Raw genomic sequence first — 25,714 nt, forward strand, 5'->3', positions numbered from 1 at the left:
TCATGTTTGCCCAATCTGAAATAGCTTTTGAGGTGGCGTCTTAGAAATGAAGCGAACAATTCAGGATGACGTTAAGGCAATTGTTCAACCACGGGGAGCATTTCAGCTTGCTAGATGGAACAATTCCTCCTTTCCTCACCCAAAACACTGTCTCAGGGGTTCTATTGGGAACCCCATATGTACTAGGAAACAGACGAATTATGAAAGGGTGGGGCGTTCCTGTGAGAGAGGGGGTTATTTTGGGAGGGGGCTATTGGTTTTTGTATTAATTATTTATTTGTGTTTTTATCTTGTGAACTGCCATGATATCAAGAAGAAGAAGAAGAAGAAGAAGAAGAAGAAGAAGAAGAAGAAGAGGAGGAGGAGGAGGAGGTGTCTGGTTTCCACCTACCTTGAAAGCCTCAGAAAGACCTGCAGCTTAATCAATTTATTTTTAAGGCATAAATTGGGCTGGTGAAATTCAGCTCCTTCTCAAGTTTCAGGTGTCTGTACTCTGACATATGGGATCCTCCTTAATGAGGGTCCTGGTTGCGCGCACCCCCGCTGGGAGAGTTGTTGCTGGGCGTGGCCCAAGCCTTAACCATTGGGCCCCAGGGTCGTGCCAGGCTGTTTGGGCCAATCAGGGTGGTTGGCGTGATTCCTGGGGCCTATAAAAGTGGCAGCACGGCGTAACTGGGGGAACTTGCATCGTGTTGCCAAACACCCGCCTCCCTCCCTAATTTTAGGTGCTGCTGCTTTGGCCTTGCTTTGGATTGGGTCGCCTGCTTTGGAGCAGGGGCTGGGTAGGAATTTTTTCCATTTGGCAGATTGGATGTAGCCACTTGGTTTTCGCCTACCCACTTAGCAATCGTCACAATTGGCGGTTAGGCATTGGCTTATTGAAGTGTGTGGGAGGGGAGGTGCAGCCATGACCTGCCCCTCCATGAATAAGGGTATTCCGGTAAAGGAATCTGGGGGTCCTGGATCTCATCTGAAGTCCGCTTGAGGGGCTAGGGCCATGTCAGGACCACAGGAACCCCGGGGTGAGCTTCGTTGGTCTTCCTCAATGTTGCTCCCTCGTTTGGTGTTTACCCTTTCAGACTTCCAGCCAGAGAGTCAGTTATAGTCTGTTGCCAATGCCTAAGCCAACACCACTCACTTTGCTGTAATCAATAAAGTTGTGGCCTAAATTTTGCCCAATAACTTAAACTAAAATTATGTGTCAGTGTGAAGTTATTTTCAAGGGAAGGGCTTGGGGGCCTCGAAGCGCAACCATCTGCAAGGTCTTTTAAGTCATTAATATTTTGGTGGACTCATCTTACAAGACATACTGCTTCTCTCTTTTAAGGTACAAACCCAGTTGAGAAGCCATCCCCTCTTTGCAACAGTATTTGGCTTCTGCGTATTGATCAGCATAATTGGACAGTTCTGTGATTCTGAATGAATTAGTACAAATTTTAGAAAAATTGAATTGCAACGTTCAGTGAAATCCACCTACAGCTTTCCTAAAACAGTTGCAACAAATTCGGCATTTTTACCATTAAATGAAAAGAAGATGAGCATTTTATATAATGATGCAGATAAGTAACCATCCAAATAATATCATAGTATATGGTCGAAGCAGCTATTGCTTTATGAAGTGATACAGTCAGTTATATTGGGGTGGGGATGTTCCTGAAAATTGTTAGCTATTTTAACAACTACTGTCACATTGTCCCTGTAAGGCATAAATTTCACCAAGTATTATGTATTTCTTTTCTCTTTGTGAGTCATCTTTCTCTTTTCATCGTATCTTAAATTGTGAAGGGCACTGCATTTTTCACTTCCCATGCCAAATCACTTCACCTATTATTTCACACATTTATACAGAATATGAAATTAAAAGAAATCTGCTGCTTGTTAGGAACCCAGAGTTGAAAAGTGAACATCCTGGTTAGAGAAAACATAAGAAAGATATATAAAGTATAACTAGCAAGCTGTCACCAATAATAAAAATTTTTTTTTAGTACTAAATGGCTTTCCAAAGCCTGCTCATGTCTCTTATGTGACAATTTTCTTCCCATCCTACAAACTCTCCACAACTTATTTTTTTTAAATAAAATGACCCATTTTTGCTCACATTTTCTTATGTTGGCAGAAAATAGTAATAAGAACATTATTTCAGCAAATTGACAATTTTATTGCAAAAAATATATATCGAAGTAAAGCTTTTTCCAAACTATTTCCACCATATAAGGATCCAATGCTTTTTGGTTTCAGTGGCCTTTAAAATATCAGGGAGTGATGATATGGTCACCACAACGTTTGATTTCCCATTTTTAATGTGAGAACACGGAAACTGCTGAGTGAATGGGGAGGCATCTCTCGTGAGCCTAAGGAGATTCCTGTTTAATACAAAAAATGCAAGTTACAGGGGTGAAAAGGGGGGGGGTTGAAGGGGGAAAGATATGAAACAAAAGTGATGCCAGCTAAAATGGCAAAGAATAGAGGAAATCTCACTCCTCTGTTCACCTCTTGATACCTCCGCTCAATTTTCAGATCACCCCTAATTGATCATTCTAGATTGGGAAAGCAGCTAAGGCTCATTTAGATTTCCAGTCCAAAGTTTTCCATGCAAAACTCTCCACAAGTTACCACAATGGTCAATCTACACACAATCTAATAACATACATAAAACAGTTACATATATAAAACCAATTCTCTTTATATAAGCAGTTTGAACGACAACAGCACATTCATAGAATGAATTGAAATCCAAAACATATACCAACAGGGATAAACATTTTAGAAGGCTTGTTGAAAAAGGAATGTGTTTAACAGGCACTGGAAAAGCAATAGAGCATGTAGGTATTAGTGAGTAAAAAAAAAGTTTAAGGATCTAAAATAAATGCATCACATTTTCCATATTATACAAGAACAAAGAAAGTGCAGAAGCTCCTGTCTATACTGCTGACTTTTGTTTCTGGATGGACACACTACAACCCAACCACAGCTATGCTGAAATCATGGAACTGCCCATTGTTTTGGTTGGGAAGGTGGGGGGGGGGGGGAGAGAAAAGAAGCAAATAAGTTCTATATCCAGATGGAGATGGGAGTGGGAAGTTACTGTATCATTTCCTATCTTTATCTGCTCAACTGCGAACAACATTCACAAGACTTGGAAGCTCCAAGATCTTTTCTGGACTTCAGGGTTTTTTAATTAAATAATAATAATCATTTTCATTTAACTCTTTAATTCTCTCTCTTCTTTGTATCTAGGGAGTCTCCCAAACATGTTGAAACCACTACCTTCTTTTTGAGTGGCTTAGTTCACTTCCACCCAATTTCTCTATTAGATGATGTGATAAGAATCATCACGATAGTCCTGTAAAACTATAAATGCAATGTGCTCAAGGACTCAGATTGTTTGAATTCACTGAACTAAGTGTAATTTACATCGAAATAAACTTGCAGATCTTTAAAAATCACTTTTATTTTTAAAAAATAAAACACTAGGCCATATTTGCAGACCTCTCCTACATAGCATCTGGGATACTCGCAAAAATCAGTGCTGTGTGGTTGCACTTATTTTGGCATTCAGAAATACAAACAGCTTATGTAAAATAAAATAAAAATTAACGGTAGATTTATTACTGAAACTATGATTAGCATAAATGAAACAGCCTATGCAACATTCATCTTGTTACTCTGGATGCGTTCTGATGAAGGTGAAGCTGCATTCGGTTTTTTACTTCACCTAATTAAACAATTAAGGGAGATACAACCTGTTCAAAACAGACCACAGACGCCATTAGAGAGTTTCATGTAATTACTGATCACAGTCCCATCAAGTGCTGTTGCTGTGCAATCACTATTTAAAATGGATGTACATGAACAAGAGTGGTGCCTGGCGGATAATAGCCATAGTAAATTATTTATCAACATCTAGAATAATTACATGATAAAATAAAGCCTGATGTCTGGGGCCTGCGGACAAGCCCAGTGATTCTCAACATTTAACTGCATATGATATGATTGAAGGAGGTACTCTAGATTATGTGGTTTATGGACTGCGGCCTATAATAAAAGCTAACACAACTGTGGCAAATGGATGGCAGCCTTTGTCCAATAGAGGTTGCTGTTTCTAATAAGCTTGAGTAAAGCGTTCCACAATATTTTAAGAACCATATTAGGCAATGTAAACTTTGAGGCATGGCAGCTCAAAGCTGTCATGAATACAGATGAGAGGTATGAGGCCCATTTGATTAAGACATTTGAATTTATTACTGAAATGTAAACTAGTAAAATACTAGCGTTAACATTTTATCTCAGCCATGAAAAGTTGCCTCATTTTAATCTTCCTTTGGGCAACAAAGCCACAGTCATAATCTTTGTACATCTATCTGGATATTCCATTGTAAATATGCCACCGGTATAAATCTCAGGGGAGAGGAATTACATACAAAATACAATTATTTCTTGCATGTATTCATAATGATGAAAAGTTAATTTTGTCAGGCACAAGTGCTACTCAAATTTTAGCATTCTTATCCTCAATTTATTCCCTCCACAAGACATTTATTTACTGTATTCTACAGTTCTCTGAAGGCCTCATTTGTCAAGAACATTACTGTAGGATTTTGCATTACTTTATTGTTTTAACACTCTTACTACCTCAGCACCCTGGCTCTCACCACCAGGAGTTAGCAACTACTACTACTACTACTACTGCTACTACTATCCTTAAAGATTAGCTAGTTCAAGCAGACACAACAAAATATCCAGTCTAAAATATTCTAAAAACCTAATTTTTAATATTCACATTTTGACATGCAAAAGCAACAGACTCCACCCTGAGCTATCACAAAGTCTGCCACCTGCTACCTCAAAGAAGAAATGTCTGCCCATGTCCTTGTAATAAACTGTGCTTAAATGCAGTGACTGAAGTGGGTTTAAAAAATGGAAATGGGATTGCTAGGCCAGACTCAGTTCTATCAGCCTGAAAGAAGTGGAATGGTACCCAACTTTAATCACCACTTAAAATAAGGCTTGTTTGATATTTTGTTGGTTCTTTGAGAAGAGTAGATACACACAAACACTTCATGTCATAAAGAAAGAAAGAAAACGGCAAGAGCCTTTTCCTATTTTTTATTCAGTGCAGCACGTATTCTGGTGCACTGCACTGTATTTCAGAAGCACTACAGATATCTCACTTGCAGATCCTGCATAGGTAGAATATTCATGACTCCTTACGCCCTAAATCAGTGGCAGCTACCCAAGAGTGATACAATAAGTAACTGTGTAAATGCTTTTTAAAAGAGAGAATAGCAGGCACAGAACAGAGCCCTAGCTGGTGTGTGTGTGTGTGTGTGTGTGTGTGATGGTTTTTTCCCCCTGTAACAATTTCATAAAATTCCACTATCTCATGATTTGGGAAAAATGCTTCTGTAATTCTGGAAGCACAAAGCTGGGGGGAAGGGGAAAGGAAGAGAGAGAAGTGAAGGGATTTGATGGCATGGGAGAACGAAGAAGGGTCAGATAAGAATAATGTATCTGTGGAGGCAGTTGCTAGCACAGAAGGCTGAAGGAAGGTGGGAAAAGGAAATTTTGAAACAGGGAGTTTGGTTTTTCTTACCAGATTAATTTATCTGAGCCCAAGGATTTCACACACCAGAAGATCAAGTGCCACATCGGGGAAATGTTTGAATGTACAGTATGTGGCATGATTAGGGTCTGGTGTTATTTTTCTTCATTTCTGTAAACTTTGAGCTTTTAGAAACCAGTGAAAGGTTTTAATGGCGTGGAAGGCTTCTAGTGTGGTTGGATGATGGATTGTCTTTATTTTAAAGGAGTAGACTTTTGTGCAATTGGGAATATAGTTTGGAGACTAAGGATTTCACACTGTATGGAAAATCAATGGCTAAATTTGGGGAGCAAAAAATAGTGCATGTGTATATGTCTGTCTGTCTATATAATTTTACTAGATGTCACTGTGTTGGTTTTGACACTGATTTTGTTTCTTCTATGAATGCTGAGTGTCTAGGGGGAAGGAACTGGTCCATTATTTTCCTGCAGTAATTTAACAAACAATAAATAACCCTCATGGTCAATCTTAAAATAAATAAAAAAGCAATCTGTATTAATTCAAAAGGGACAATCAGCATATGCTGATTGAAAAAAAACTGTCACACAGTTTTTTTAAAGAATGCTGAACTTTATTTTATAAACTAAAATATTAACTATGAATGAAAAAGTACCTCACAAACTACAGTGTAATTTGTTTTAATAGAACAAGGTAACAGAGTTTAAGTAGTTAATAACCAAATATACAAAGTAACCTATTAGCACTTCCTATGGCCATGAATAACTAGCATCTGACTTATAAACATCTATTTTCAGGTGCATATATGAAAACTTGAGATAGGCAGTGGTAAACCTGCCTAATATGTGGGGTTAGACAAGTCCTAGGAACAGCAGGTGAAGAAGCTACATTTTTTGGGCAAATAGATTTTCATGCATATGGAAATTTAATTAGATTAATAGCACAGGTTATTTAATAATAAAATGATGAATTTAATTTGCAAGAAGAATTTTGAAAGAGGAATATACCCAGTCTCCCGTAATTGTGTATAACATTATTTTACCGTGCTCCTTTAAATTGTCTAATTAATGTGCTAATTTAAGCAGGAAAGTTAATCATCTTTTTCATAATGCAACACAGTGATTATATCTCTGGAGACATGTATATCAAGTCATAGGACAATTATGCCCTCCTCACCTCCAGACTACTAGTGGAAGATTTTAAAAGTAAAGTTATAATTTGGTACAATATAAGTTGTGAGTAATTGTATAGTTAATAGACATATGGTGCATTCTGTTAGTTTCATTTATGCCTGTTTTAATGTTACAGACAACAATAGACGTTTTCCCATTTTTTCATTCAAGCAATTTGGTCATAAATTTCAGTGGTCAACTTGTTGAAGGAAGTAGACTCTACTTCTAAATGTTGTGAATTCAGACACTTCTTCCTCTATCTCTCATACCAAATAGTTGTTCCTAATAGTTGCTCCTAAGTGAGTGTACTGTCTAGCAGTTGCTAGTATATCAGCACATGATCCATGATTCTGGAAAATCAAAAACAGCCAGATATGATGTTGGAGCCATTGGATGTTGGACTCAGACATGCCCTTTGTCAAATGGAAGGGCTCCTTCCATTCATGGAATATTAACACAGGCACTACTTTCTTCCTGTCTCTTACCTTGACATTCAATTCCATCACCGCTGTATCCAAATGGACAGGGTCCACATCTGAATTTTCTGTCCTTTGTTGGCTCACAAAGCACACCACTGAAACATGGTGTATCTGCACAGGTGACTTTCTTCTCAAGTAGCAGCCTATCAATTGGTGTGGAAAGGCCCAAATGATTAGCTGGGGAGGCATGAGGCTTTCTGCCCAAAGATGTCCATACTGGAACCCTTGTTTTTGTAGAAGCCCCTGCTGGGCGGATGGGGCCTTGTGGGGTTATACCAGAAAAAGTAGCTTTCAGATGGGATGAGGAGGCCAATGGTGTTGCTAAAACAGAAGTACCTGGGCGGCCTGCTTTAAAAGCAAGAGCAGATCTAGTGTGTGAAGTCCCAAGAGACTTTTTCCCAAAAGACTGTCCATCAAATGAGGTATGAGTCTGCAAATCAGCATGTGGCCTTGTATTTAATTTCTGTTCAGTGGAAACATTTCTTCTAGCAAGTGACTGGGCATGAATCTTATAGTGTGATAAGATTTGGGCTGCCCCTTGGTGAGTTGTTTCATGGTGCAGAAGAAGGCTCTGGGTGCTGTTTTTCGCTTCATCTAATGAAATGCGTCTGTGAAACAGTTTGGAATTCAAAACCAGCTTCTTCACAGATGATGCCTGAGGCCAAGGTTCCACTCTTTCACTGGCTAGTGGCTGAATGTCAACAGTGATAGGATATCGAGCTGTAAGGAAAGTTGTTTCTGGTTTGGAGATGTGGACTTGTGAGAGCCTCGAATCAGTATTATTTGATCTCTTTAAGTCATCTTGAGTGGAAGAAACCTTAACATCCCCGGTGACTTTCATTGGTACATCAGTCACACTTTGGGTGGACCTTGACACTAAAAAGAAAGAAATACGGATCAGTAACAGGAAGTATTTAACATTTGCTAGTGGCATGGACAGCCATGACATGGCATGGGAGATATGTAGTCAGAGAATCTCTTGTGGGTTTGATTAGGGAAGTGGTGCTGTGGAGAGATTGTAACCCTTTCCTCTTTTGCCTATCAAAATCCTTCCTGAAGCTGCTATAGTTGGTTTTGAGGGGAAAATAAGTAAGTGTGATACAGGCTCTTTCTTGTATGTCACCCCTTTCAATCTACCTTAATAGCATCTTGGGAAGGGGGAGAATTTCTACCAGGAAAACAACTGCTTTCTCAGTATGGCTTTCCCCCTTTTCTATAATACACATGTGAGTGTTAATTAGTAAAATAAAAACTTGAGTGGAAGAAGGTGGTATATTTTAAGGGTGAACCTCAGCAAAATGGCTTGAGAAAGATACTAGAATGCACCTTCCAGCTTTGCATACCAGTTCAAATTATCACAATTATATAAATACACTGTAAAGGATGTTGTCAGGATGATCTTTTACATAGGACCATAGGAATCTAAGTGAGAACATTTGTAGCTCAATATTGTCAACACTGAATGGAATCATTTCTCTAGTATTCAGACAGGAGTCTTTCTCAGCCCTTCCTGGAGATGGTGGGGACTGAACCCACCAACTTGCATACAGATGCTCTATCACTGGGCTATGACTTTACCAGATTTTGATGTGTTTGCAAAAATAGTGCATATGATAAACACCTTTTTGAGACCTAGAAATGCATGCTATTTCTTAATATACTCTTACTGTCACCCCTCTCCATGGGAGAGGCCTGTTTCCATCAATACCACCCCTGCCCTCCCTTTCTGAATAAGGCTATAGGCTTTCAAGACTGGAAGAGCCTTACAAAATCAAGCTGCCATTCAAAGAAAGGCTTATCCATGCATCAGCTCTCTTCTGCATAGTACTTTCCCTTATTTAATGCATAGAATCGACACTGCAGTGAGCCAGTAGCACATCCTGCAACAACAAATGTTTATTCGGCTTTACGCCCATCATGAAGCACAACACAACACAACAAATCAAATAAAACAGCGGACTCATACAAACCACAAGTAGTATAACACAGTTCACAACTCACAAGGACGGATATTAGCCATTCATAAAAAAGTTTAAGATTAAGATTAAAAAATTTTTGGCACTACACTAAAAACAATATCTGATGTCATTATAGAAAATTCTTATGACTATCAATAATCAGCTAACATTCCGTTCCGTCTCTTGTATGAGAGGACGGCTGTTAGGAATTTAGCACATCCTGCAGAAATCAAGCACAATGGAGGTCCTAGTGCCACAATGGATTCAGAAAGAAATTTTCTCCTACATCAGTGTTACTGACAGCGGGCAGTAACAGTTGAATTTCTGATTCCTTACCAAAGTCTTTCTTTGTTATTTTGTTTTAAACATCTACTCTATACGTTTCCCTATAACCATAGGGGGCAGCTTATAGCATTAATGCACCACAAAATGGAGTTGTTTGGGAATATCCATAGTGCAGTTGGGTCTTCACCACTGTGTGCACTATAGAGATTGCCTAGTGAGATTTTGAACTGATGAATAAAATGCAATGGGAACCATAACATGGGGATGTCTGTTGAAAACTGCTAGTGTTGGAATAAATTTCCCGTTTCCTCCTCCATTTAATTCTGAACTGTACTTTTGCCGGCAGGATAATCACATTATTTCTCATTTGAAGCACTACATAATTTACCAACCCCTGAGAAGAAAGTAGGTTTCGTTAATAGAAATTAGAATCAGGGCAGCATTTTTAATTTATTTCTTAAAGTGGCACTTTTTGTTTAACAAAGAAAGGTTGAAACTGCAAGGTTTGTCTAAGGTCATGGTTCATATCTTCAAATCGTATTTCAGGCAATCAATCAATACTTTAAAATCTATATACCATAAATCTATATGCAGAGGTGGAACTGGTTAGACCTATTCATTTTGCTTATTTAACCTACCAAGTAATTAAATATTGGATTGGATGGGAGGAAATACCAATGACAGTGTTCAAGGTCAAAGTTGACTTTATATTCGCCTCTACAAAGTGTTTTGCATATGCAGTACCAAACTGGATTTCCTTCCTTCCTTCCTTCCTTCCTTCCTTCCTTCCTTCCTTCCTTCCTTCCTTCCTTAAAGTGTCATGCATCTTTGGAAATATGTAAGCAGAATGAGCTACAGCTGGAGTGACTTCCTCCTAATACGAGTATTTGCCAAGTTGCATGCTTGGTATTATGGGGAACGTCAATGTCTTTGTAGCTAAAACAAACAAACAAAGGGAAGGGCCATGGCCACAATGTTTATTACTTATGGCAAGTGTGCTGCAGAAAAGGCCTTTGGTTAGTACTTAAACATTTTAAAATTGGGTGTGTGTGTATTGTTTTGTTTGGTATTATATTATGTATCTTTGTGTTTTTATATTGTATTTTATATTTATATTTATACTATGATCCTCAGATGAAAGGCAGTATAGAAAATATTTATTTACTTACTTACTTACTTACTTATTTAAAGTGTGCTTATTATAGAGTAGCATTTAGTGCTGGGGGATCTACCTGCAAATATTCCTTTGAAACATTGACTTGGCTATAATTGTAAATTGGGGTAGTATTACTCACGTTATCTTCTTGCAAGGAATCTGAAACCTGCTTTTCTTCCTATCTTAGTTTTCAGCATCACTGGGTCTGAAAACCGTAGATCAGGAAAGTAGCCAGAGTGCTTCTATATGACTGGAAACATTATTGCGTGCTTTGGTGACAACCAGGCTAAATTATTACAACTGGCTTGACACGAGTCTGCCTTTGAAAAGTGTTTGGAAATCACAGCTGGAACAAAATCCTGCAGCCAGAATTTGGGCTGGGGTGTGTTTACTGGAGCATGTGACTCCACTATTGGACATTATTTATCGGCTCCCTCCTTGTGTTCCATTTGTGAGCACACTTGAAGCATTGATTTTTACCTTTGAGCCACAAATGGTTTTGGGAACACCCCTATCCATTGCCTATCCATGTAAAATTTGGCTATCCTTCCACTGGGTGGTAGGTGAGAATGGTGTGATTGACAGCTGATGTCTGATCAAATTGATGCCAGTGGAGAATAAACCAGTGGGTACCAAATGACTGAAGAGGGTTTTTATTGCCCTTCTACCCATGAGAGTTAGAAACTTTCTCATTCTCAATAATGAAATGCCTCAATAGATAGGTGCTTTAGCAGTCCCGTTCACAATTAAATCTGTGTTACTTCTACCTGGGCATTTACCCACCATTGGATCATTATGAGCCGCTCTGACTGGCCATGCTGAATATTTCCCCCACTTGGTTTCCTATTTTCTTGTCACAGCTTTACAATGTACTCTATAATTTTAAGAATGCATCTCATTATTAAGACAATTCAATAAATTTTCAATTTGTATAGCTTTAGTATCGTTAACATTCAGTAGCACATTCTGAATAGCTCATCCTTCATTTAGAAAAATGTCTGCAAAGAAACATTTCTCTGACGTATTGTGCTCTGTGGTTCATTACTTTAAACTAGAAACATACGCCACCAACACCACATATGCCTTATCTAAATTGTCGGGAGAGTATAGAAAAATTATATTAGTCTAAGGAGTCTTGCTACAAGAGTGTAAGATATCGTCCCATCTTTCCATTTATCTCTCTTCGCCTCTTTATTAACCGCTTCTCTGGGTTTCCCCTCTGAATTTCTTTTGTGACACAGAGAATCTATAACCTAACCAGGCTTTTTTAAAAATAATAATAGGGGGAAACCAAGAAGACTGAACAAGTCAACAAAATTGTCAAAGAGAAAATGACATGGTATGGGCACTCAACAATGTCAGAAGCCATGTTTTTATATGCACTGCTGCTCAACACTCCACATATGGATGTGTGTGTGTGTGTGTAGTGCATCCTTCTAGTCAAGTATAACTATATGCTAAAATTTAACAGGTTTCTACTAGGGCTGGGTGATAACTGGTTTTCAATAGTGTGGTATATCACCAGCTAAACATCGTGATATATTAATATATCAATATATATCAATATATCACGGTATCTGAAATAAGGAAGGAACTACAAAGAAGTGATCAGGACAATGTCCTGGCAGCTGCTACTGCTTAAGGGTCTAAAACAGGTAAATGATGATATTATTATTCACCTCAATGTACTACTCAAATTCACCAGACGAACTTTGCATGTACATGTATATACATGACCTCTATTTAAAAGGTGGCTTCCAATGTGACTGTGATCATGTCAACTAATTCACTCAGTCTCCTCAAATGATTCACAGATCATTCAGATTCTGTGTTCAGATTCTGTGTCAATGAGGAAATTCAGAGGAAGGAATTACGGTAAGTCTGTATAGTTAAAGCTATGGTTTTCCCAGTAGTGATGTATGGAAGTGAGAGCTGGATCATAAAGAAGGCTGATCGCCAAAGAATTGATGCTTTTGAATTATGGTGCTGGAGGAGACTCTTGAGAGTCCCATGGACTGCAAGAAGATCAAACCTATCCATTCGGAAGGAAATCAGCCCTGAGTGCTCCCTGGAAGGACAGATCCTGAAGCTAAGGCTCCAGTACTTTGGCCACCTCACGAGAAGAGAAGACTCCCTGGAAAAGACCCTGATGTTGGGAAAGATGGAGGGCACAAGGAGAAGGAGACGACAGAGGACGGGATGGTTGGACAGTGTTCTCGAAGCTACAAACATGAGTTTGACCAAGCTGCGGGATGCAGTGGAAGACAGGAGTGCCTGGCGTGCTCTGGTCCATGGGGTCATGAAGAGTTGGACACGACTAGACAACAAAACCTCTTAACTACATCCATTTTCCATTTACCTTTCTTTCTCAAAGAACTTAAACTGCTTATAATTTTGGTGTAGAGCAAGGGTGAAGAACCTCAGGCACAAGGGGTCAAATATAGCCCTCCAGTCCAGCTCTCTATCCAGTGCTTAGCACCCTCTTCAGGCTATACCCTTCTCCAGAACCTTCATTGGTCCTAAAATGAGTGTGTGTGTGTGTGTGTGTGTGTGTGTGTGTGTGTGTACACTGTATAAAATGCTGTTTCATTATTGTTGTTGTTGTTGTTGTTGTTGTATGCATTATCATAGTTTATTTTTTATTTTTTCAGATAAATTATAAAACAATTATGTGTGATAACCACAGGAACCAGTATATGAACCAGGCAGATATGGATTAGGATGCAGTTGCAATCCTAATGACATCCAGAATTCGTTTCCAGTCAATTAATGGGATTTAATTCCAAGTAACTCTAGTAAAAAATGGAAATATATTTGTTCTCCAAATCTCAAAGATTTCTCAGTATATCTCCATGTAGTGTGTGTGTGTGTGTGTGTGTGTGTGTGTGTGTATGCATTCACTGGTAGTTTACCAGTGAGATGTTTTTAAAAGTTTAGCTGGAATAAAAACGGTGGCAAACACTGTTGCAAAGACTTCATTGCTGCCAAGTGAGTGGTGCTAAAATCTTGAGTTATTTTATAGCGAAAGAGGTTGTATTAAGTGAGAGCAATCTATTTACTCATGTCATATTAAAGGACTTATTTATTTGTCTCAGAGTCCAGATCATTCCTTGGTTTTCAAATGAAAATCTTTCAGAACAGTGTAATTGACATTTAAATCCATTTATTGCTGCATTTGAATAAAATGAGATCGAAGAATTTGAAAGCTTCAATCATTAAAGCAAACACAGTCCTGGCATGCAGCAATGATGAGGTGGAGTGCAAGTCAGAGGATATTTTTCTGAACTGTATAAGATGTGAGAGGAAATAGCATTTAATTCTAGTTAATCCATTTAATGCTTAAGATATTCCCCAAATGCTGCACTAGATATATCCCTCTCCGTGCCAGCTACTTCATTATGAAAAGGGCAACATAAAGCTACAGAGAACATTTAGCAGGAGGAAGCAATCAGAATTCAGGGCTATGGTGAGTGTAACATTGCATCGAAAAGCAGTAGAATATGCTGAACCTAAAGGAACTATGAAGATTGGGTAGGACACCAAATCGCATTCTTCTCTCCTCATGTTCCCTACATAGGTAGGAGGGAAAATGCTGGAAGGCGTATTTGCCCTCATTTACTTAGAATTACATTACATCACAAATGCACATTGTCAACTGGAAAACAATCAGTAAAAAGAGGAAAGCAATGATTATTTTTGGACACCTGTCAAATTCACAATGAAGTAATCCATTTTCATGGATCATTTCTGAATCAGATGTGGAGAGTGCTGGCCTGCCTATCATTAAATTCAGAGGATATTAAGTAGATTTATGTCCCAGTAGAAAATTAAATGTTCTTTGGTTATTCATGCTAGTTAAATAATGTTTAGAGTAGTAGCAGTAAAAACTGCCGATGATGACATAGCAATGGTGGTGATTATGTTTGTTGACCATACACACATGCCAGGCATTAGACCTGCTCCCTTACTACTGCTGTGGTATCCTTCAGTTATGTAAACACGCCAGATGGGAGTTAATAACAGCAGGGGGCATACCCTGAGTACTCCAATTTCTGACAAAATACGTGATATATATGGGTCTTTGCAGCTGTCTACTCTTCACACATTGACTTGTCCTAAAATGTTCATCCCGTGGATGGTGCCATAAAACTATTTATGCATAAGTATTTGGAAGATGCTGCTGGGACATCATTAGCTCTTCTTCATTCCTACAAACCAGACCAAATATAATATTAGCTAGATGAAAGAAAGAGTTGTTGCCCTCCCCCCCCCTTTCCTATCTTTTTGACAAGAAAGTTGACATGTTTCCTCATGCAACCTCCCTGGTATGTCTTTCCAACTTTCTGCAGCACCTGAAATTAGAATGAACGTTTTGGAGGCAGTTTGAGGGAAGGGTGGGAGAAATTGAGTACAGTGGTACCTCGAGTTACAAACGCCTCAGGTTACAAATGCTTCAGGTTACAAACTCCGCTAACCTGGAAGAGTTACCTCGAGTTGAGAACTTTGCCCCAGGATGAGAACAGAAATCGAGTGCCGGTGGCACAGCGGCGGCAAGAGGCCCCATTAGTGAAAGCACGCCTCTAGTTAAGAACAGTTTCAGGTTAAGAACGGACCTCCGGAACGAATTAAGTTCGTAACTAGAGGTACCACTGTATGTCAGTTTTAAACAAAAAGGGGGAAACCTCCATATTTGGAACAGCCAAAATTATTATTTTTTTAAGCAGTGGCATGCTGTACCACTGAGAATTTCCCCCCCTCTATACAGTGGTACCTCGGGTTACATACGCTTCAGGTTACATACGCTTCAGGTTACAGACTCCTCTAACGCAGAAATAGTGCTGCAGGTTAAGAACTTTGCTTCATGATGAGAACAGAAATTGTGCTCCGGCGGCACAGTGGCAGCAGGAGGCCCCATTAGCTAAAGTGTTGCTTCAGGTTAAGAACAGTTTCAGGTTAAGAACGGACCTCCGGAACGTACTTAACCCAAGGTTCTCTATTGAAGCCTAAAGTGAAGCTTTCTTTGCTTAACCTCTGCTTTGTGCCTTTTATCTCCTTTCTCATCCCAGTCTCTATATTTACTAATAGTGCAATACTAAGCATGTCTGCTCAGAACTACGCTCAGTTCAATACTGCTGCTTTCCAAGTCAGTGCAGGCTCCATGTAAATGGGGATGAGCAGTTTTCATACAGTTTCCTTAAGATGGGATGCAAGTTTAAAATTAAAATAAATAAATAAAACTGGTTTCTTTCTAAATCATACCAGTCTTATAACTCCCAAACTGACCTGCTAAATCAGATAGATGGAGATGTACCCTTGAGGTTCTTCTGGAAAGTCCATCTATTTATATACTCCTAAACACAACCTAGAGGGACGCAGGTGGCGCTGTGGGTTAAACCACTGAGCCTAGGGCTTGCCGATCAGAAGGTCGGCGGTTCGAATCCCCGCGACGGGGTGGGCTCCCGTTGCTCTGCCCCCGCTCCTGCCAACCTAGCAGTTCGAAAGCATGTCAAAGTGCAAGTACATAAATAGGTACCGCTCCAGCGGGAAGGTAAATGGTGTTTCCGTGCGCTGCTCTGGTTCGCCAGAAGCGGCTTAGTCATGCTGGCCACATGACCTGGAAGCTGTACGCCGGCTCCCTCAGCCAATAAAGCGAGATGAGCACCGCAACCCCAGAGTCCGGCAGCGGACCTAATGGTCAGGAGTCCCTTTACCCTTTACTTTTAAACACAACCTGCACACCATGTGACCAAGCTGACAGTGAATCCAATGGTTCATGGTCAGAAGCAGGTTGTAGGAGCAGAGGAATGGGAGGTCCCATTCTCTGAGCAGAAGTCCACTTACATAGCATTGGATTTCGCCCTGAATATAGCCCACTGGGCCTACTAGTCAGATGGGCTGTCATACAGGTCTGTTGGGTTATGTTGGACTTTAGTTGGTCACATGTTATGCAGTTGATTGCTATTTTACAGTTTTTGAGAGCTGACATGGGATGAAAAGGCATTCGGCATTTTATCATTGGCCCACAGTAGTAATTAATATTTGACTGTTCTTGACAGCTGACATTCAGTGGTATTTAGTATTTCACAGTGGACAGCTTATGAGATTTCATGTCTGATGCCTGCCAGAATCAAAAATGTAAATATTTGTTTCAACTCTAATTAGAAGATATTTGTTTGTGAAATATGTGATGACAGCACAGAACTACATACATTCATGACTTTAATAGAAATAGTGCCAGCAGTGAAAGTACCAGTTACTCATTTAAGGTGAGACTGCAAGGTAACAAAGGGAAAAAAACAAACATGTAGATGATGCAATAGAATTTTAGGATATAGAATACTAAGATTATTATTGCTAATATATTTCAAGGATGCATCAGTGATAATTAAAACTGAAAAAAATGATTTGATTCTTATGACCAGGGTGTGAAACTATGGAAAAAATAGCTATGGAAATCTGTAAGAGATGTCAGAGAGCACTAGCTGAAGCTTCCAGTAAATTTATATGTGAATTTATGAATCAGGATTGTACCTACCGTCCTCTTTCCCAAACACCACGTGCTCATTCTTCAGAGGTTGGATCCCGAAAAACCTCCTCCCCACCCTCCTAGTAGCTCACACAGCTGCACAGAAAGGCTCCCTTGAGGGTCAGAAGACCTCAATGAATGGGGGTGGGGACTGTGACATAGGCTGCTGCGAGGGAAGGGAATTCCTCAAAACTGGCTACAGGCAACCTGTGCAGGTGGAGTTTCCGAATATCAGTGTTACTTTCTTATTATTTTCAGGGATCCCCACTTTCCTCTCTGTCCTCCTCATAGTCCCATGACCTTTAGGAGAGCCTGTGCAATGGGCTGAGAGTCTGCTGGGATGTAGAGGACAGTGAAATCAGTTTTCCCCAGCTTACTTACACATCTGTTTCCCAAGATCCAAGTCCAAGGCTAAACACACACAAATGTACTTAACCTGTTCAGTTCCTAATCACACTGGAAGCCAACATGCAAACAACTTGCAGAAACATTGAAATGTTTGGACGCTGCGAGTGAGGATAATGGACACATATGCAGCAGCCTTGCTCATATTAAAGTGTTTCCATAGTATCCTGAATGCTATTTTTCACCTGAAGGAAAAAATAGCTGTGAACTGCCTTTTTATGACAGCATAAGTAAAATATTGGACTTTTTACAGATAAATGCACATACACATATATATGTTACATTAAAGGTACAACAGGTAGATAATGTTCCCATTATCTGGATAATTATGAAATTACTCAGAAGGGTGTTCTCTAAAGACAGAGCAATCCATCAAAATTATTTTCATTTTGAATTTCATTACCTTAATGCACACAGTAGCCAGCTAGCTTTCAAAATCACTAGCCAGATAAAATGGGAAGAAAGCCCATTCAGGTCTTTAGCAATATTATATTTTTTCATACATTTGTAAACATATAAATTAGGCGCATTTGGCAAGGGACTGATTGGGTGTATTGATTAAGTGCAAAAACAAAATGAGAAGAAACAGATCAGTTTAGTCCTGTGAGGCATTATTCTATACATGAAATTAAGACAGCATGGAAAGGGAACTGGACCATACAAGCTGCCTGTTGGGCTCCCACAAAAGGTAGGGATGGTCACATTTGTAAAAGATAAGGCTATCAGTTGCTACTAGCTATGATGGCAATGTTCTGTTGTTGTGCATATCCTCCAGCATGCTGCAGAGGAAACTGGGATGCTCATCTTTAGGGGCTGTGCTCCTGGAGTTTTGTCAGCACGCCGAGAGAGTGGGGGTGGGGGACAGACAGCAGTGCACTGATTGGTGGATGTGTGGCAAGTAGAGACATAAATATGGGGAAAGGCGTAGAGTGACAATACAACCTAAACTTCTGGTAAACAGTTGAAGACTCTGAATCTCTACGGCATGGAAAGGCACTGCTCTGGGTCTTAGGCACTCAGCAATGAACCCCTGCTCCCTTCTCTGATGCACAGTTTTCCACTGAGAGTGTGTGTTGAACCAAAGGGGAATTGTTCTGGAAGCCCTGCAAATGCCATCTTGGGTGGTCAAGATAACCCACAATTAATTGCTAGTTGTTGTAATCATGATCACATATATGTTTAATATTCACTTGCTTTGATATAAGTTAATTGGCTTGTTTATGATACTATCCTTACCAGTGGGCTTGGGGTGCTGCCACCTATGACCTCACCTGGTCAGATGAAGCGATAGGAAGTCCTGGCCAGGGAAGTCCTGCTGCTTTGGGTGTAAAGAATATATGCCCCTTTGCTTGGGTGCCGACAAGCCATCTCCTTGCTGCAGTGTCCATCCTGTGTTTGCTGTAAGTCTACACCTTTCTTTAATAAAGCATTCAAACTGACCACTGTCATTTTTGACATCCTTGTTTGGTATCTCTGCACCCACCTACTCCCATGAGCCATCCTTTGGGCCAGTGAATCAGGACAGAGAGCAGAAAACCAATTTTTCAATTGGAGACTGAAAGTGCTAGGAGAGGTTTGCTCTGCATTCTTCCACATCTCTATACTGGAGGAGGAAGAGCCAGAAGTAGCATTTGGTGTGTTTTGGGATGGGCAAGCATCAGGGAGAAGCAGGCAGGCAGGCAAGGAGAGGCATCTGCGCTGTTGCAGCTCCAGCCACAGGTGCTGTGGGGATGCAACAAAGAAAGGCATGAAGGAGCCAGCACAATCTGCGCTAGTGACTCTTTTGGGGACTGCATTCTCTCAGGAGCCCAAAGAGAACATCCTAGGATCCGAAGCTGGTATGGCTTCCATAATTCCGGAATGTCCCAATCAAATCGGGACTATTGATAAATATGCAAGTGGGGAGTGCACTGTGGCACACTGCTCCTGCTAGAAGGCTTCCCATGGGTGTCTGGTTGACACAGCGTGAGGGCATTGATGCTGGACTAGCTGGGTCTTTGGTCTGATCCAGAAGAACTGTTCTTATTCATTGGTGACCTCACTCCCACGCTCCATGTGCTGTAGGATTGTTTGGAAATGAGAAGTCTGCTTGACGATGTATAGTAAACCATACAGGGTGGGGCAAGTGCTCCACAATACAAGGGGGCAGGGCTTATGCATCACTGCTATCTCTCTAGATTTATTGTATGGATTTTTGGGACCTACCATACCGGCATATTTGCTTCTCAAGAAATAGGATCCTAATAGTGTGTTTTCTTAAAGTATTTCAGGCATGCTCCCCTTCCAATACTCCCACAAAGATAGAGAGAGAAAAAACGTTATTGTTATCTGATGACTCTAGGACTGCCACTGACTTTTCCTCATGGCTGAAACTGTTCAATATTGGCATAAGTGGATGAGCTACAACTAGCGAAGTCTGATCTAGTTCGCTGAGCTACGTGAGAATATTAAGATGTATAAGAACAGATGGCGGAAGAAACTCATAATATTTTTTTCAAAAGAAAACCCATGCCATTTCTTCAAAGGAAAAATGGCTCAAATTTAAATATTTTGCAAATAATTCTGTCTTTCATTTAACTCCTAAGCAGTAAATGGCCTAAAATTGCAACCACATTATTTCCAGCGATAAATACATAAAAGTGACATTTACTTAACATGTGATGAAAATCAGGATTTCTTTTTCTAAATTGCAATTGCTTCAAAAGAAATAATAGATGCCTTTTAATATCACATAAGTATATGTAAATGCCCCCCAAGAACACTTTTCTTTAGGCAATTCTGCATGATTTCACAGTTATTTTCAAATGATTAGATCTCTGTGTGTATACGTGTGTGTGTGTGTGTTAGCAGCTTAGGAATATAGGAGGTTTCCTTATAACAGGACATACTTCCTTATGGCAGGCAGGACTATTTACCAATCTAGCCCAGTGTTATCTTACTTTGTTAGTACTTTTCCAGGATCTCTAGCAAATATCTTTTACATAACCCACTACCTGATTCTTCTAACAGGAGACACCAAGAACTGAACCTGGTATCTTCTGCATTCAAAACATGTCACTGAACTATAATTTTGTAATGTCCCCTAGGTATATTTATATTTGTTAAAGAGCTCACTAAATTTAGTACTGTACTGGATGTTGATGTTTTTTATAGACTGGTGACTTTTAGTGATTGTTTGTTATCTTCTGTTCTAAGCAACAAGCAGAAGACTTCTACAGTGTATTTTGGAACACAACCAAAATAATGTAAGAAACATTTTAGTCATTGTTAATACCTGACATTTGTACAGCACTACCAAGTGTTCAGAGCACTTCACACACATTGTTCCATGGTCAATAGCTACAGTGGAACTAGCACTGTGTGCAATGGATAGTATAGAGAATTAAAGTCTGAGGTAAAACATTGTTAACACGCTATGTAGATTTTTTTAAAAAATGTATATTGTCGTGATTATGAACTGGTAAACAGTGAGAGGTTAAAAACTTGCATTTACAGAAAGCCCAACTGTTTACTTTGTATACTAAACTTATTGTGGGCTGTTGTAATTGTCATTTATGTTGCTAAACAAGTCATGAAAGACGCTGTCATAGGTCTTAGTGCTTCACAGTTAGGTCTGTCAGTTTATAAACGGGGCAGGAAAACATAAAAGCTTAGGTTTTGAGAGGCCAGTTAGCCACTGGTCAGAGGGGCCCTGACTGAGGTCATATAAAAGGGCGGTCACCACATTGTCCAAAGTCAGTATGGTCAGTTGAAGCAATTTAGGCAGGGAAGAGCCCGAGGAGTTAAACAGCACAGCCTAAGCAGGAGACTGGATAAACTGTGAGGGCTAGTAAGGAGAAGAAGGAGGTGGTTTTCTAGAATAACCTCTGGTCACAGTGACAGTGGAAGGCAGTTGGCCTCAGGTAGCAAGAAGACTTCAAGATGTTCTTGGATGCATCCTGATTATCACGTTCCTGACCAGAAGGCACTTTTCAGGAAGAACCTGCCAGTTTGTCTCAAGAAGTGGAGATTCCAGTGTGTGACAGCTGTGAGACTCTATATACTCCCAGTGAGTCCCTGACCAGAGAGAGAACCCTACATCTTGTTCTCTACCATATTATTGGAGAGCTAACTTGGACAGAGTTATGAAAAGGACCATTGGCATCTGGGTTTTACTCAGTGAAGTGAATATAACAGCTTCCTTTTAAGAAAAAGTGCAAATGAAGTAAACATTGAAGCATCTTAAGAACATCTAGTCATACATTATGAATATATATTACATGTAAAGAAATTTTTAATAAAGATAGATTTGTTTTCACCTTTGAATAATTATTGTGTCTCTTCATTCTATGCCTATAAATCTAATACTTGGCTATTATATTATTCATGATGTCCTAAGCAGATTGTTTTGTGAAAGATATTGTGGTGGCAATCATTTTTTTAGGGATATGTAACAAAAGTATATTTAGAACATATTTTGAGCAAATATTGATAAGTCAGATCTTCTACATTTGAGGTGGTTTGGCAGAATAGAAAGATAACCAAATATCCATAGCTGGCTGGAACTGTTGGGACAAAGCCCCATAAACGTCACAAATGGGCATAATCCAAAATGTCATCCATGGGGGGTGGGGACTATTAACTTAAATTTCAGCAACAACCCCGGTTCTCAGGGGCCTGAATAGTAGGCCAAACCAAGCATTTGGACAGAATGTCCAATGTGAATTAGTCTAATCCCATTTTAAAACCATCTAAGCTTGGCTGCCATCAGTACATCTTGTGGTGTTCAAGAAAAGCATTCAACAAAGCTGGAAAGAATATCTAAGCTTTGTCCTGTGGCTGCCACTAGCATTCATTGTCACTGTTGTGAAAAGGCTGCTCTCTTTATTTAGAATGCATAGTTACATAGAAATGTAATCACCCGAACACCTACATTTAAATGATTACAAAATCCTCTCACAATTACACACAAAGCCATTTCCCTCTGTTTAGATACTTAGTAGTTGGGTTGTTAGTCTTTTCTGTTAAAACTCAGGAAGGAAGTGCAATTGCTTAAGTGGAGTTGGGGGGAGGGGAAAATAGCAGGGCCTTGTTAGAAAAGGGATGTAATCTGCGGTAGATGTTGTGATTGAATGCAAATATTATTCATGGCTTGTAACACGGGCCTCTCCCTAGTGGTTTTATAGCTTGGGATTCATGGGTCTTCTGTTGCTGAGCTACATTGCTTGCTAAATATATCATCTGGATTTGGAGTGCTTAACATATTCTAGATTGATGGAATGTATGGATCAGCAAGGCTGGAAATCATTTATCTTTTAAATTATCTAAAATATTCTTCCCATCGTGTCTACCTTTGGGTGTTATATCTAGGTCACTGAATACTCCGTAGAAAACTTCCCTGTAGTATTTTCCCCCCTTAAGTGTCTAGATTTTTAGTAGCTATTGCCTAGGCAAGATAAATTATTGTAGAAAACTCATTTTTCCCTGAGAGGTAGGATGACTCCTAGCAGCAGTTCCAGTAACATCTACTGGGTACTACTGGATTTATTTTGCATCCCAGAAGCAAAAAGCTATTACTTCCCTGGGTCCACAGTAATTTTCACAGCACATCTGAATAGTTTGCCGCCTACCACCACTGAATGTTTAACGCAACACTCTGACATGATGCCATCCTTTTCCTCTTCTTTCGATATGCCCTTTATTTTTACAACACAACAAGACATTGTTTTGCTTAGATTTTTCCTAGCTATCCCTGAAAGAAATCTCAGCAGGTTTCAGATCAAATCCCATTTTCTTTAATTGCACCATCCCTCCTGTTTATTTGTAGTCTGCATTTATCCCTTGTGGATGGAGTGGAAAAGCTGAATTGTACATGCAAGCCAACTGCTACCCCCCCCCCCAAGTTTAATCTCTCCCCACTCTCCCTGGGAAAGATGGAACTCCTGTGGAGGAATGCACATAGGAACCAGGCTGGATGAGGCTATAGACAGCATCACTAATACCCAGCACCTGATCCAGAGAAATTTGTGACTAACTGAACTCCATAGAATCTCTCTCTCTCTCTCTCTCTCTCTCTCTCTCTCTCTCTCTCTCTCTCTCTGTGTGTGTGTGTGTGTGCATGCACTTAAACAGCAACCCCTTCTCACAACATTGAAAAGGGCAGGACAAAAACACTCAATTATATTTATATTATTGTTACTGCTTATATGAAAGAAAATATATTAGGCCCTCAACTAGTTGATATCTTTTTTAGTGCATTTTGTTAAACAAAAAACAAAAACAAAATAAACTGGCAAATATCAAGGTATAAGCCTCAAAATTATGTGCATGGGAATAACCAGGGCTAAACTTATATGGGCCCTCACTATCCGTTGCCCACTGCCAATCATCTTGGTGCTCACCACTTGGCAGCACTGCATATACTCCCACCCTAGATTGGCATATGCTGCAATAGGATGGTAGCCAATCAGCTCTGGTGAGCAACAGGAAGTAGCCTTGCTTTATCTCCCACAATGCAAGGCTTTGGCACCCAGCACTGAATGCTGGGCATTGCATCCCTTCCCAAATGACACTGCCCAAATCCAGGGTGCCATCTTCTGGGCCTGTACCCCTGTGTGAGTTACGTGACCTGTATGAGATTGTGGGGCCCCCAAGAGAACTTTTTCTCAGGCACAGCACCCCAGAATGCATGTGTTGGCATGCCATGTCTAAAAAAAGTGCAGCCTGAAATAACACAGTCATTTTGGCCACTGTCCTCTTGCAGGAAAAAAATAGGATATTCTGTTTTTCCCAGGTCAGTTGACGAGTATGACAATGTATTATGGGAGATAAAACTTTATGGCTACCCAACTGCTAGTCAGAGCCAAGCACCTGATTTGCTCCCATCACATATTACAGTGAAGTCACTGGTTAAACCCATCCAGGCAGGGAGAAGCTGGTTGTCAACTAGTAGGTGCAGTGAGTGCTACCATGGCCAACAACCCTGCAGCTGGGTGATCAAATACAAGCAGCCACTAGCTGCAGTGCCAGGGAAGGACAGCAGCGGAGGCCCCCTGGGCTGTTTTGACAGTGGAACACACTGCCTCCGTTTCATTAGAAATTGCAAAGCAAGTGGCCACCCAAGCTCTATTAAGCATGCTTTACTAGTGGGGTCCCTGAAAATTGTGTCCTCCCAAAGAGCACGCTTTGCCGTGAGATCATCAAGACTGACTTCACTCCTGTTGTGGGTGGGAGTGATTGGTAGCCATAAGAAACCAATTGGTGGTCCCTCGGTGGCTGGGGTAAATCTGGCCAATGGAATCGTTTCATGCATTAACAGAGGGAGCCATATATACCGCTGCATGTTGCGTTGAGCTTCCTCTTTTCGCCTCGTGCACTGGATCACCCTCCCACGCTCCCTATATTTAGGGTCTTGCTATGAACTTGCTATGCTGTCATGGGTCATCTGTTCTTGGGACAGGGGCCCGGTAGGAATTTTCCCATTCGGCTGATTGGCTGGTGCCACTTGGGTTTTGCCTGCCGCGTAGCAAATCGTCACAACTTTGAAAGGTTTGGTGGTTAGGCATTGGTTCAAGGTGTGGTCGAAGGGAGGTTGTCACACCTGCCCCCCCCCAATGTGCAAAAGGGTATTCTGTTAAAGGAATCCAGGGGCTTGCCTTGCTTTTATCCAATCCCCTTCTAGGGGTTAGTGTCACACCAGAGCCCCTGGGAGCATCTGGGGTGAGCTTGATTCTGAACCTGGTCCAATGCTTCCCCAGGATGTTTTCCCCTACTGATGTCAGCCGGAGTCCAAGCGTCAGTGCTGCCCTGCTGAGGTCAGGTGCAGCTAGTCGGGAACCAATGCCTAAGCAAACCACTCACTATCTGTAATAAATAAAGTTGTGGCCAAAATTATGCCAATAACCTTAAACTAAATTCTGTGTCAATTGTGTCTTTATTTATTGGGGGAGGTCTTGGGATCGTAACACGCAACTGTAGGGACTTGCACTAGACAACCTTGGAAATCCCAGTTCCGACTATAAGGCTTGAGTTGATTAGAAGCTGCTGCTCAGTAATGGCAGGTGCAAACCTGAGAGTAACTTCACCCAAAGTATTGCTTTGCAGCACTAACAAATAGTGTGATAAGCTTCTCTCTCATAGCTAATAAGCCTTTATGCAATTTTCATTGTTGTCATATTTGAAAGAGAAAATACAG

General features: G+C 40.3%; 1 protein-coding gene across 1 annotated transcript in view; it reads right to left on the bottom strand.

Annotated features, from left to right (window-relative positions):
• The window catches only part of LOC114584522 (von Willebrand factor D and EGF domain-containing protein-like), a 193,440-nt gene that overhangs the window by 38,676 nt on the left and 129,050 nt on the right, over window positions 1–25,714 (bottom strand). Inside the window, exon 22 of the mRNA XM_077935769.1 lies at window positions 7,218–8,087. Coding sequence (XP_077791895.1) covers window positions 7,218–8,087 — 870 coding nt within the window. The remainder of the gene's footprint in view (window positions 1–7,217; window positions 8,088–25,714) is intronic.

The sequence above is a fragment of the Podarcis muralis genome, chromosome 1 (assembly GCF_964188315.1).
Source record: "Podarcis muralis chromosome 1, rPodMur119.hap1.1, whole genome shotgun sequence".
NCBI lineage: Eukaryota > Metazoa > Chordata > Lepidosauria > Squamata > Lacertidae > Podarcis > Podarcis muralis.